General features: G+C 36.5%; 1 protein-coding gene across 2 annotated transcripts in view; it reads right to left on the reverse strand.

Annotated features, from left to right (window-relative positions):
• Positions 1-15,125, reverse strand: part of FBXL4 (F-box and leucine rich repeat protein 4) — a 69,103-nt gene that overhangs the window by 40,379 nt on the left and 13,599 nt on the right. For both annotated transcript variants that reach the window (XM_037520139.1, XM_037520138.1), the window contains 2 exons: positions 7,779-7,896; positions 6,557-7,140 (listed from right to left, as the gene is read on the reverse strand). In XM_037520139.1, the coding sequence (XP_037376036.1) occupies positions 6,557-7,068 (512 nt within the window). In that variant the 5' untranslated portion in view covers positions 7,069-7,140; positions 7,779-7,896. The remainder of the gene's footprint in view (positions 1-6,556; positions 7,141-7,778; positions 7,897-15,125) is intronic.

The following is a 15,125-nucleotide window of genomic DNA, read 5'->3' on the forward strand; positions in this document are numbered from 1 at the left end:
GTTTTGTTCCTGTTGTTCCTCCTGCAAAATGACACAATATTGGAGGAGTATCTCATATCCAAGAAACAAGAGCCACTTAGGACCCTGTGAAATCACTGCCGTCATTGGTTTGCAACACATGTGGACTACACCCATCTGCTTTTCTGCCTAACTTTGATGAGAACTTTTTTGAGCTTAACAGAAACACTGAAGATGTAATAAAGAAGTCACCTCTGCCAGGTGCTTTGCAATACATAAATATACAGGCAACATATGTTCTTCATGTATAGCTTAAATTGCACTACAATGTAAATTAAATTATAAAAGTACAAATAGAACCCTAAAGAAATGCACTGATTTGAAGAGAAACAATCTCTTTTAATTATGTTAATCTACTACACAAAATGGTCAAGATTAGGACAATTCAAGTTTGTTTAAACATATTCAGATTGATGCTATTTTAGCATCATTTTTACTTCTGACTTCTAATAGCATGAACATTATTATTTAGTTAAACATAATCACAAGTTGTAAATATGATGGCAAACAAAGTAGAATGTCAAGTGTATCAGATTCTAGAAATGCTTTAAAATATCCAAATGTAAAAAATTTCAAGTAAATCATTAATTTATATTTTATTTTCATTTTCTTGATAAAATAAAAAGTAACAAAGAAAAATGATTTTTAAAAAACAGAAAAATTAATGTATAGGTCAAAATTAACATTAACATTAACAATGAGACCAACAAAAGTTTATTTTGTGGTATCTACATCAGAGAATTTTTGTTTCAACTCCCTAAAAGAACTACAACCTATCATTTTAGTTAGAAAGACAAAGATGTCTCTTTTACCTAACAAGAAAATATGCCAATTTCTTGTAAAGCCTGAATATAAAATATCAGCCAGTGAAAACAAGCAAATATAAAAAATGCACATACACTCATGCATACCAACATGTTTTTCTGTGAAACAAGCCCAATTCTTTTAATCCTCTAGATCCTCAGCAGTGCTGACATGATAAACTGCTTTAAGTCATGGCCCTTGTAGTCTGCACTTTTGTGTTTTTATATTTATGCTCTCACATATTTACCCACAGAACAAATTTGACAAACTCTAATGTCCTATTTAAGAATTTCAAATCTACTGTACCACACGTGCAAAATTCAGGTTGGAACCCCTCTTGGTCCCCACCTGGAGCACTCAATTCTGGAATGGTAACCAACAGCACTCTCTTCACCTGATCAATTACTTCTCTTTCTGTTGATTGCACTGAATGCCCATTGTGTGTCCAGGACTTGGTGGCCCAAGGCAGACCATTCTATCTCAGTGTCTACTGACCACTGAGAAAGTCTTCCCAAAGCTTCCAGGAAGCAACAGGTAGACAAGAGAGGAAGAGAATTGTTCCATCAATGGAAACTAAGCAGAGCAAATTTTCTAAAGTATTCAGGTTGGAGGCCAGGCACACGGATGCTAAAAGCTTCCCTCTAACAAGAATTTTTCCTGGTTAGTAAGCACAAAGAAAAGTTCTTCTGCTGGGCCTCCCTGGTGGCGCAGGGGTTAAAGACAGCGTGATCAAGCTATTGCCAGCCACTGCAGCACGAGTTTGATACCAGGCCGGCCAGGGGGAAACCCACATGGCATGGCAGACCTCTCCTGCCTTGCCCGATGCTCCCCTCAGCAGTGTATTTCAGTAGATCGTCTATTCTGCTTCCCACTCTCTCTGGTGAGTCCTCTCATCCCCTGTACCTCTGGCTTATACCCCAGTTCTTGTATGCATAAATAAATAAACCTTTAAAAAAAAAAAAGTTCTTCTGCCAACACTATTCCATTTCAACAGCTGAATGTAAATGATTAGAAGAGGAAAACAGGGCCTCCCTGGTGGCGCATCAGTTGAGCACTGGGCTGCGAAGCTGCCCGCAGCCTCTGCAGCGTAGGTTCAATCCCCGGCTGCTGGGGGAGGGTCCCACATGGCGCGCAGACCTCTCCTGCCACCCGCTGCTCCCCTCAGCAGTGTACTTCATCAGTCTGCCAGTTCTGCTCCCTGCTCTGTCTCTGGTGAATTGTCTCACCCTCCCGCGCTTCTGAGTATACCCAGTGCTTATATAAATAAATAAATAAATCTTTAAATACACCTATTCACTCCCTGCTTACCAGCCCATTTCTAATGAAAACTAACAGACAGGCATTTGCTTTAAAAAGAATCAATTCTGACAATTCTAGTCAATTCTGACTTAAAAAATCAACTCTTATTTCTTGGCCTACAAAAGTCAAGGAGACCAAACCCTGACTAACGGTGAAATCATTGTTTAAGCAACTTCCTCTGGCAGCAAATGTTCTGACAGTCTCTTCTCTCTTTTGTTCACTTCAATATTATATAATTATAGTACTTTTAAGACTCAAACTCAAAACCACCAAATTTTTGTCCCCAAATAACTTTATTCCAATCAGTTTCCTTAATATTAACTTACTTTGTCATTTTCTTCTTCCCCTTTTCCCTGTCTCTCTTCCAAAGTGTAACCCTAAACTAACTTATTTTCTGATTTACCCAGCATCCATTAAGATCTTATCCTTAGGACCTCCCTGGTGGTGCAGAGGTTAAAGTCTCAGTGCTATCAAGCTATCACCAGCCACTAAGCCACATGGCACTGCAGACCTCTCCTGTCTCACCTGCTGCTCTCCTCAGCAGTGTATTTCAGTATAACTGCCTGTTCTGCTCCCCACTCTGTCTCTGGTGAATCCTCTCACCCCCTCCATCTCTGGCCTATACCCCAATTCTTATATGCATAAATAAATCTTAAAAAAACTTATCCTTAGGACCAGCACATTCTATATTACCTTTTTCCTTTTGCTTTTAACACAGCACTAGGCAAAAGTCAGAACATTTTTCTACTTCACTCATTGAAGAAAAAAATCAAACAGGATGAAATGAGGAAAAGATTGCTTTAAATTCTGAATGTTCTAGACTACAAGTCCATTTCCTGCAAACAAATTCCTGAGCTATTCCAACACCCTCTGTTAACTCCTCAGGTAGCATAAACCCAATTAAAATAACAGGGAATATAGTGCTAGGACTACCAAACAACAATGTGTGAGAGACCTTCCCATGACCTAATGTGAAAAATAGGAAATGTACACACGTGTTCTTTTAAAACTGCTCCCTTCTTTATTCAAGATTCTGATTATGCTAATTTCTCAGTATAAACAGATTTCTTTTATGAAATGATGGTAATGATAAATGATGTTGGTATTGCATTTGTTTGTCTTTTTAATCTATGCTTATTTAGCAAAGGAAATAATCCGAACACATGTCAGTTCTCTAATATTTATTATCATCATCCTTACGCTTATAAGTCTATTATATCCAACTCTCCCTACCTGTGCTCTACTGAAATCTCCTGGTCAGCTCTGTGTGCCTATCCTCCAGATATGTTTGCTTGGCTCATAAGGACTTCTACCTGCAGCCTTCCTCTGAGCACTACCTGGGCTCCTAGAGCCTCTTCATCCATGCAGTGGCATGCACATTGGAGAGTGCCAGTCCCCTCTCTGCTTCCCAAGCCACAGCCCAAGACTAATGGGTACATGAGTGGAAAAGGACAGTTCCCTAGCAAATTTTATCTCACGGCTGACTGGAATGACACTTGAAATCATATTCCTGCTTACCTTTTTCCCCTCCTATAGCTTTCCCTACTCCCTTATAGTTTCCTAAAGCATTAGAGCATGCTCACACTCATTCATACTAGAACAGCCCTCTCAAGGCTGCTTCTGAGAAACTGGATCCCAGAGCTCTCTAACATCCTGAAGTCTAGAAACCACCAGTTTAGATCTTAAGAATGACACTCCCATCTTGCGGCCCATCATGTTCTCTGCACCCTTGGACTTCTCTCACTTCTTGGAACACCAAGGTCTCACTTTAAGGTTTTATCCTTGCTTGTGTTGTAACCTCTTAACCTTTCCTTTCCAAACTAAAACCTCACCTTCACCCTCAGGTCTCAAGTAATCCTCTTCCTCAATGAAGACCTCTCTGAGCCCATAGATAAGGTATTTCCCCCCACTACACATGTTCCCTGTGTTCTCAAGGTCCTCTTCCAGATTGCCTGAAAACACAAAGAACCAGAGTCTTATTTGTCTGGCTCTCTGTTTTGTTCCCAGCAGTGAGCCGGGTTCCATCCATCTTTCTAACAATCTAAAGAAATCTACCAAAATGTTAATATACAGAGTCTGACCAGGAGAAATGGAGTGGGGTTATGGGAGGGAGTGGACAGGAGAGAATATTTCTATATATTTTCCTATTTTGTATTTTCTAGTAATTTTTAAAATGAAAAATATATTGATATAATCAGTAAAACAAGACACTTTTTAATTTCTGCAATAATATATACTGGTTAGAATCCTTTTCTTTTGAAATGGAATAGTAACTTTTGTGGAATAAAGCTGAAAATCAGTTAAGCAAATTAAAGATACACCTGTAAATGAAGTTTCTACCTTCTTCACAATTACACACTACCACTCTCAGGAATTCATGCACATGATTTATACTCAAAATCAGTTATACAGACATTAAGTTTTAGATTAGAGGAAAGATATCACATGCTTTTATAGATCTCATCCTCAAATCTATTCAGCTTTTAAGGAAAAAAGGAGATAACTTTGTAGGAAAGAGGAAAAGAAGATAAGAGTCCACCAAGACAATTCATATAAATAATCCTGTCCAAGGCATTTCTTTTATTCCTTTCAAGAGAAAAAAATCTGTACATTAAAGGATGCTGATTTTCTGTACTTTTAAAAAATTGATTCATTAATAATTCATTCACAATGAATTATCAAGGCAGTTCTGAGAAGAGCAAGATTTTACCAGTAGTCTCTACTCTGAGTTGAACTGTACTCTGCATTTGTTCCTGGTAGGCGAGGAGGTGTTCCCTTAGAGTTGAGGGGACAAGGCTTCAATGAAGCAGTGAGTCCCACAGGAGGGAGCAGATCTTTGCCCCTACTCCTCCTCCACTGGCAGATGGGGTTTACAGGTGCCCACAAACTGCTTTGGCCTACAAGAAGTTCATAAAGGCAGGGATTGTGTCTACTATGTTCATTATTCACTGATATACCAGTAATACCCAGAACATAAAATTTAATAAGTAAAATAATTTAATAATAATTTAATAAATGAGTAAATAAGTAACATGCAGGTCTAAACACTGATGAAATCAACAACAAAAAGAAAAATGGGCAAATAATATGTTCGGGTAGATCAAGGACAAGTTAATATAAACGGCACCTAAAAATGGAGATAGTCAAACTCAGAATAAAAGAATTTTAACTTAAAGGTAACATTTTTTTCACATAACAAATCTATGAAAGTATTAAAATTTATCAATATGGTCTGTAGGTGAGGCTTTGGCAAAATATGAATGCATATACATGCTAGTTGGAATATATATCGATAGAGCCTCTTTGGAGGGAAAATTGGCACTGTATATCAAAATTACAAATGTACACACCTGTAGCCCAGAAATCCTTCTGGAAATTTATCCCACGGGATATACCTAAGAACTTGTAAAGTGACTTATAACAAGGTTTTTAACTATATTAGTGTTTACTATAGTAAAGTATGGAAACAATAGGACGTGGTTAATAAGTTTGGGTACAGACACACTGTAATACCTGCAACTGCAGAAAAGAATGAGGAAGCTCTCTTGCACTAATATGAAAAGAACTAATGTACACTATTAAGTGAAACAAGACACAAAATAATGTGAATAGTGTGCTTGTTTTTGAGTACAAAGAGAATAAAAATATACATGTATTTTCTTTTATCTGCATATAGAAACTGAAAAAATATTTTAAAAAGTAGATAAAAGTGATCTCTGTGGGGGAGGCATGGGTCCTGGGCACATGGAAAACAGGGTACATACAAGAATACATTATGTACTTTTTAGAATATTGAACGATATTAATATATATCACCTAGTCAAACAATTATATTTTAAAAATTCAGGAAGCTGACCTATAAAAGCAAGAAAGAGGCACTGCTATACCAAATTGCTGTAATGATGTTGATGTTAATAAACAGGTTTTAAGGGAGAATGCAAGAATTACTTAGAGCAACATTTATTTTTAAATAAATATGCTTGTTACCAAAACATATATCTAACATTAAAGCTAATGCTCTAAGGACCTCTTCTAAAATATCATATCACTCCATAGGTCTACTTCAAGTTACTCAAAGTATTTAAAGCAATACCATAATGCCTGTTTGAAAATATTTTAGAAGTTATATTTCCTGCTAACTTCTCAGACTGATCCACACCCCAATTCATTCAAGTTGTGCTTTCTGCTTATGTTAAATTCTATGACACATAAATTTCACAGTCCATTAACAGTATAGTGTTGGAATGAAAAGGTATGAAAAGGTATAAAAAGCAGTAAACCTTTATATGTGTGATTTTTCTTGCCAGAAATCTAGGAATTTTTAAATCAAATTTCTAAATTACTTGAGAACACTTTCAATAAATAAGGATCTCCAATATTAAAATAACCAAAACCTATCAGCTACACAACCAGGTCATTAAAAAATGAATCTTACCTTACTTCTGCTGGTGGACTCGGGGAGTAGGGATTTGCAGAACAAGCTAGAATTCTAATGACTGCTCCAGGATGATAGGTTTCCAGAACATGAACAGCTGTAGGATACACCTGTTGTTCAAAAGTAAGTTCCACATAGTCTTGGCTCTGAAAATTAGGCGGCGTTCTCTTGAATGGCAAGGAAGCACTAGGACACTGATCCCACCATGTTCCATAGGTTCGAAACACAGCTGTCTGAGTGAAGTCACCAGAACTTGGGAATACATTTGGTATGCCTGCCAAATTCCACATGGTATAGGACATACTATTCTCACTTCCATAATGGGAACTGAAATCCACTACTTCTTTGGCATACTGGACCACCTCTGCATTGAGAGGGGAAGTCCGGCTGTTTGATTCTATAGTTCTATGGCTGTTCATCATTTCTCCTCTTGTAGCTGTCCTGGCTCGACGCCGAAGGCATAGATAATAAAACATAGTCAGAACTGTTAACATGGGAAAGACTGGTGACATCTAGATGTGAATTATGAAGCTTCAAAAGGTCAGGTGTCCTCAGTGAGACGCATGAACTCTTTGAAGGATGTTCTAAAAAAAATGAATGATTTGGTGAAGTAAAATAATTTAAATAAGCACAAAAATGCATGGATAGGGTAACAAACAGGCTTTTTACACATGTAATTTTCCACAATGAAATTGAAAATACAAGTTTTAAACTGTAATTGTGACTTTCTGGTGTGATTTATGTAATGTAATTTTAAGAATCCTAAATATTGAAAATGTATACATCTTTATGCTACATGGGGAGCAAAACTGATATAGTAAGGCAATGGAAGATGTATGATACAAAAAACCCAACTTCATACAAAATTATAATAATCCTTCAATAAATACTAAGTCCTTGAACTTTTAAAATTAAAATTATTTTAAATATATGATGAACCACCAACATGCTGCTAAGTCCAAAAGAATCCTAGGCATTGCTATAATTTCACATTTTAACAAATGATTTCATAATGTTTAATTACTACTCTCTTCCAAACATACTACATAGGAATATAGTTTCCTGGAGCTGACAGCTAATCCAGACCAACTAAATTAACAGCCTTACACACCACAGATCACCAGACAGTGTTTAATTTATAACTCTTAGCTTTATTTGTTAGGGAACGTCACGGCTGGCTGGTTATCTGGTTTGTTGCCAGCTGCTCTTAGAAATCACTCACCCCAGATAGAATGATCACAGGAAACACACAGGAAATGCAAAAGTTGGCACTTATCCATGTGGCCTGAAATTTGCATGCTGATTTCAGGTACAAATGCTAAAATGTGACATGCTTTAATCTGTAAGACAAGAGTTTTAGAAAATATTTTATTTCTAACTAAGGACAAATATCCCAAAAAAGATGATCACTGTCAATAGCTAGCTACTCAATAGATACAGAATTCTCAAACTGAACAGGCCACATTTTTCTGAATTTTGTGAATAATTTTTAATGATATTATATTTTTAAATTTTATGACATACATAATTTTAAAAAAAGAACCCTTTCTACTTTGTGGTTGCAAACCCATAGATTATGAATCCAACTATGCAGGCAGACATATTTTGTTGCTGCCAAACAGTGTTTTTGGAAATATGAACTAATTTGTAACCTTTAACCATTAAGAGGATCCCATCAGAAGAGGCCAAAGCTGTCCCTAAGGTGGTCATTTTTTTCCAGTTAGCACTACAAATTTATAGCACAACCCTGGACCCTGATTAGGTAACCTCTCGCCTCCACAAACAAGAAAAACAAACAGATTTATTTTGTCTTAGTGAACACTTGAGTTTAAGTTTTGAGTAAAAGAATATGGGAACACAAACTTCTTTATAGTAGAACTATGTGTTAGCCTTTCAAAAGTTTAGCACTAAGATTATAAAGCATTAAGCATCTTTCCCACTCAAAAACCTCAAGTGAATTTTCTTACCTATAAGACATAACCTAAATTTCTTGATATGATGTTGCATGGCTCTTATGCAGCTAGACCCATCTTTTCTTGTCGAACCCAGTAAACTCAGTCAAATTCTAAGCACCCTTCATGTTTTACTTTAACTTCATTACCTCTAGCATTCAATTCCCAAGCCACTTTATTTCATATAACTAGGCTTACTGCCTGGTGCCTACTGGTACCCCCTAACTCCACAGATTGTTATTAGACTAAGGTTACCGAGAGAATGTGGTGGAAAATTTTCATTTCTCAAAATACTTAACACATAGTAGACACAAAATACTTGACATATTTATACTGAAAAGCTGATGAGCAAATAAAAAAAAATTTCAAAGGTCTGAAGTAATTTAAAATTACATAGCACAGCACCCTTCTGCTACTCAACACCAACAATATCCAAATTACTGAAACGCTTGAAAAAAACTGTATCAGTGAATGAGTAAATAGTGCAACGAGCTGGAACAAGTAAGGAAAATTCGCAGGTGTGGGCCTCCCCGGTGGCGCAGCGGTTGAGCGCTGGGTTGCGAAGCTGCCCGCGGCCTCTGCGATGCAGGTTCGATCCCCGGCTGCTCCCCGGCCACCAGAGGAGGGTCCCATATGGCACGCAGACCTCTCCTGCCGCCCGCTGCTCCCCTCAGCAGTGTACTTCGGTCCTTCTGCCTGCTCTGCTCCCCGCTCTGCCTCTGGTGAATTCTCTCACCCTCCCGCGCTTCTGACTGTACCCAGTGCATGTATAAACAAACAAACAAATAAATAAATAAATAAATAAAACATGCCTCTATTTAAAAAAAAAAAAAAAAAAAAAAAATCTTATAAAAAAAAAAAAAAAAAAAAAATTCGCAGGTGTGAGAAAGAAGAAAGGCAAAGAGCAGATCTCAGGAGCTAAGGTAAATGTCTCCTGGAAACATCACAGGTCTTAATGATTATCAGGGGACTTGCTATCACCCATACAGAGATTATTTCAAGCCACTGGTCATATTTGAAAGGACCCTCATAAAGCCAAAACATGGAAAGATGGTCCTTTTTGTGAAACCAGGATGATGAAAACTCAGTTCCCTGCCCCAGAAGCCCTAGGAGACAAGACATTAACCGAGACAAGGGAGTCACCAGAGGGAAATCAGAACCTTATTAGGCATATCCCAATTATAATGTACATCTAAATCCAAACTATCTTCATTGTTTAAAACCCTTACCCCACCCTCAAGCCAATGAAAAAGTAGTCCTTAAATTGTTAAAACTTCAGGGCCTCCCTGTTGGCGCAGGCAGCTGAGCACAGCGCTCTGAAGCTGTCCGCAGCCTCTGCAGTGCAGGTTTGATCCCCGCCGGCCTCGAAGCAACCCACAAGTGAGCAGACCTCTCCTGTCTCGCCTGCTGCTCTCCTCAGCAGTGTATTTCCTCAGTCTGCCTGTTCTGTTCCGCGCTCTGTCTTTGGTGAATCCTCTCACCCTCCCACACATCTGGCCTGTACCCCAGCTCTTACATAAATAAAATAAATCTTAAAAAAAAAATTGTTAAAACTTCAGGCCCCAGTAGGGAGACAGATGTGAAATTCTTTGTGGGGCCACTTTCACAACACAGGGCAAGCTATACCCTTGCTAAGGCTGCTGCACCACAGCACAAACTTACAGACCATGAGAGCAAATGAAACACAAGGCCGGGCAGTCAGCAGGCAGACTCACCAAATCGGGGGATCTGCACTCCAAGAACAATGATAATACAACATTGTGAACAACACTTTCTGGAGAAGAGTAACAAAGCAAGTATGAAAACACTTCTGCAGTACATGCTTCAGGATTGATATATGATGAATCAAGGAATCAGCTTCACCTCCAGAGATCTAACGCCAAGTGCTAAAGTATAGGTTATGTTATAAATGTGGGAAAAAATACTGATCTAGTTATATCACTTCTTTATTCAAATATGTCACCTCTACAAAGTATAAATCTGTCAAATAGAAAAAACTGTGCAAGTGATCAGATCGCAAATCCCTTAACACCAAAATATGAAAGGACACAGCCCTTTCTTTTACCATATATAATACACTTCAAAATAGGCCCCAAGGTAGACTAAGAATGTGACTTTCCAAGGAAGTCACTTGATCCTTCTCTTAAAAGGAACTAGTGAAATGAACTCTAAAAATGAAACTTAGGAATAACAAACATACAGGTAGCCAACTCAATTGACTAATTAATTCAAAAGACTGGATGTTTTATTTCTGGAACTCTTCAAGGGAAGGACAGAAAACCATTTGCCAAGATGATGGATGAGTTTAACTGTATAATTTTTAGACATCACTTCTCATTCCCACAGATATCTATAAATTGCTTCAACTAAGTTGTTTCACCTCCTCATACGACTGCATTTATTAGGAAGCAAAAGTTGTATAAACAAAGAAATGTAAGCAAAATTAGGTTATCATCATTCATATGAACTTTCATAATCATTCTTGGCTAAAAGACTGGGATAAATTGTGAAAATCAAATTCCATTTGACATACAAAGTCACAAACTCTGCAGCTATTTCCCAGCCAGATTTTGCCATTGTAGATTGTGGATTAATATCAAATGTAGTAAGACTGTCACATGAACAAAATAATTTTTCAGCTGCATTTAAAGTTTTTTCAGCTGTACTGAAAGGTAAGTAAAATTTTGCATTGAGGTAATATATGTAAATGTGGTAAGTATAATATCTTCAAACTAATGCAGTATTTTTCCAACTGTGGATAACAATTACCATGATAGTTAATTTTTGGTAACATAAAGTTAAAAACAACAAAAGAAAATAGTGAAAGAAGGAAAAGCAATGTACAGTAGACTGAAATCCCAAATACATAAATGTATTTTTTCCAGGAATACTGTTTGGAAATGTAATGAAGTTAAAACTTGCTTTTAAAAATAAAACTAACGAAATGTGCAAACCCAAACTCATAGTTAACATCCTTCATTGATTCTGAACTCCTTTCCAATCTACTAAGATGATACATAAAGTGTTTGGGGAATGGGGAAGAGCATATGGAGAAGAAAGGATAGCTCCCTCTACTTTTCCCTGGGAAATGAAGCTGAAAAAAGAGAATAGAGCCATAGTCTTGGGACTCATGTGGGCAGCAAGGGCCAATGCAGAAGTCCAAACTGCCCATGTACTGTCTGGACTTGTGCCAAGGCCTGGAGGCAATTTTTGGTAACCAATGAATATCCCAATGGGCAATGAACCAAATGTAAAAAATACAATAACTCTATTTTATGAGGAAAATGGGATTCAAAGACAAATGATTTTCCCACCTGGCACAAATAAATATTAGTCTGGTACACTAAATTTTTCCAGAAAAGCAATTATAAAATATAACTCAGGGAGACATTTTCTGCCAGTTTATTCAAAACACTACTTTTTTAAAAGACTCTTACAACATATAAAAATATTATTTCTCCTTTAACAAAAAGTCATAATTAGAAATAAGATGACCTTTATTTTATTGTTTAATTCAATCACATCAAAAATGATTGAGAAGAGAAATTCTCCCCAACACATAGAACTTTAATACTAATTGCACAAAGAATATAAAACAACAGTCATTTTAACTTGTATCACGAGGCTTTTGTATTCCTTGGGAAACAATTTGCTTTATATGACATTATTTTATTATAATACAACTTTATTTTCAACCACATCTTTCATATTATAAAATGCTTAACAAAGTTAAATAATACAATTACAGAGAAAGCATTAACAGTGGAAAAGAGAAATTAAGAGGTATAGACAAGGGAGAACATATGTTTACTACTGAGATTTGAAGTGAGATGGGGAGTCGATGAGGCGGAGAGAAGCAGGATGGCAGGAACTGCAGAGAACACTGTGCTTCAGAATAGGAAAGAGGAAGGAAAAGGATTTTTCATGAAATAAACAAAAGGAGGCAATGGGAATAAATTCAAGCCAGGACAACACAAATGCTAGGTTCATAGTGTGATGAAAGTTCCTGGAAAACAAGTTTAAAACTCAAAAGAGGAGTCTCAACTTACATTAAAGTGCAAAGATATGGAAAAAGTTCAAAAGGACAAAAAATAAGGCACATTTATATAATAAAGGCAAGTCATAACAGAACATTACTTGCAAAATAATACCACAGAGACATGTCAATGAAGTGGTAGGGGAAAAACAAATGATTTAAACAGCTGTGCAGCATAGGATGAAAATGTAATAGAGTGCAAAACATGGTAACATGTCAAAAAAAAAGAGCCTTTTCTGAATCCTGCTGAAAGTGAGCAAGAGATACTAATTTGAGGAAAGGAGTTTTTTGGTTAATGGCAGAAATCAAGACATGGGGAATGGAAGAAAATATTGATCAAGAAAAGAGTAGAATTATATTGAAGTTGGGAGAATTTGGAGCAGCTGCTGAACACATAGTTAGCCCTCTTTCTGGAGCGGCCATGTCTAGGCTTCTAAACCATCATATGCTCCTATGTCTCTCCCATCCCCCTGGTTCAGTCTCTTCCCCACATCTTCCTCTTCCTCCTCATTCTTCTCAAATATATAGAGGTACCATGAAAAGAAGCCTGTCTTTTTTATAACATACTATGTGTTTCCACTACCGTAGCACTGGTCTTCTCCCTCTCTCTCCTATTTCACACACAGATCACCCTAGCATGCCTTCAATTGTACTTGGGCTTTTACATCTAAGCATCTTTAAGTCTTCCTTCCACTAAGGCTGGGTCATTCTGGGATTCCCTTGCTCTTTCTCTGCTTGGCATCCTCCCATTACCTTTAAAGTCATGTTCACACCTTAGCCACCACCCACTTTTTCTTTCTCCTATAATGTTATGGTCCATTTCTTAGAAACCAAGATATTTTCTACCTAACAGACTATGAATTCCTCAAGTTCTGAGAATGTGTCTTAATTAAACTACACCCTAAGGATTGAGCACATGGCGCTATATGCTCAATAAACATTTGGTCTGTTTTTGGTTTTGTTTTGTTTTGTTTTTTTGCAGATTGGCAGAGTAGATGGCAGAAGAGAATTAAAATAAACAAGTTTGAAATAAACACAGAAAAGAACCAGAGACTCTCTAAGATAAGGCACATATAGACTGCAAAAAAGTTCCATATCTTGATATAGAAAAAAGAGGGGGTGGGGGAAAATGAGTAATAAAAACTGAAATACAATAGGTAAGAATCAAATGTATGACTTTCTTTGAAGCAATCCAATAAGGAACTGTATACATATTGAAATTTTACTGTTCAAAGAGAATATAAAAAAGTAGTAACTTCTGTTAGTACAAAAGCAGCCCATGAATACATAAAAGAAACTTGACCTTGCCCACAAAGAAACTCTGATTGAAATTAAAGAAAGATTCATGAAAGAAATGATTGGAGAGGTAAAAGAAAGCTTTTTTTCTCAACTACAATGATTTTTTAAACACTCCAAATCTATGTTAAGACCCTAGGTGATTATGGAGAACTAGAAAACTATGGATGAAAAAGAAATTCTTTTTAAAAAGGGATTACCTAAGAGCAAGAGGGAAGAGACAGGCCAAATGAAGAAATAATGTCAGAGGGAAGGTAAAATAATAGGTTAATTCTAGTATTAGATATGGTAGGGAGGAGCAAAAGTCAAGTGCTAGCAAAAGCATCCCTTTTTCTTCATCACAAGCATTTATGCTCTAATGTACTATTTTGAAAAAAATGTAACAGTCATTAGTAATACTACTAGGGGTGGAAAATTAAGGTTTTATGTGTCTCTTTCCTCCTCTAAGTAAATTCTCCTCCAGTTAAAACATTTTTATTATGATTGCAATCTTTAATGAAAAAGGCTCTAATATAGAACAAATGGGTAGAGTTCTTAACTGAATCAAGTGGATGAACAGAGAGAATTCTAGCGCTCCTATACAGTTTCAGAGCTTCTTGAAAATCCAGGTAAATTAAACAGAGGGAGAAGGTGAAGACCCAAACAGGAAGAAAAAATGAAAGGCAGAGGAGAAATTTTGAAAATTGAAGTGATATTCTCCTAAGAAACAAAATACCCACAAAAATAATAAAAAAATTAAAAATTTAAAAAAATAATAAAAAAAATACCCACAAAAAAGTATGGAACACAGTGGATTCTTCAAAACTTTTCTGAATTAATGAATAATTAATTAATGAATAAATGGCCAGGTTGAAACAAGAGGTGCCCACACAGTCAAAGTAGTAAAGTATTTGTTGGAAAACAAGGAATCGGTTTAAAATCAATTTAACCAGAACTTAATAAAAGCTAGTTCTGCAAAACATTTTCTCTTTCCTCTCCTTCCTAGACTTTAATAGTCATATTTAAACTCATGAAATATTTCCTAAGCAATTTTTTAGTAGTAAGGAAAAAGAATTAAGGAATCAATGTTAAAAAAAAAAAAAAAGCTTTAGGGTAAGTGAATGGTGATTTTCTGATACAACAAATCTATACTCTTCCCCTCACAAAGTGACAAGGACAGACATGTATCTAGTTACAAGGGTATAACAATATAAAGTGCCTTTGATACAGTTGCCACTAAGCTATATTATCTATATGTTACCATTTTCATCACTGTTTAATGATGGGAAGGATAAACCATATGAAG

The sequence above is a fragment of the Talpa occidentalis genome, unplaced genomic scaffold, assembly GCF_014898055.3.
Source record: "Talpa occidentalis isolate TD23 unplaced genomic scaffold, MPIMG_talOcc4v2.1 talOcc4.2, whole genome shotgun sequence".
In the NCBI taxonomy this organism is placed as follows: Eukaryota; Metazoa; Chordata; class Mammalia; order Eulipotyphla; family Talpidae; genus Talpa; species Talpa occidentalis.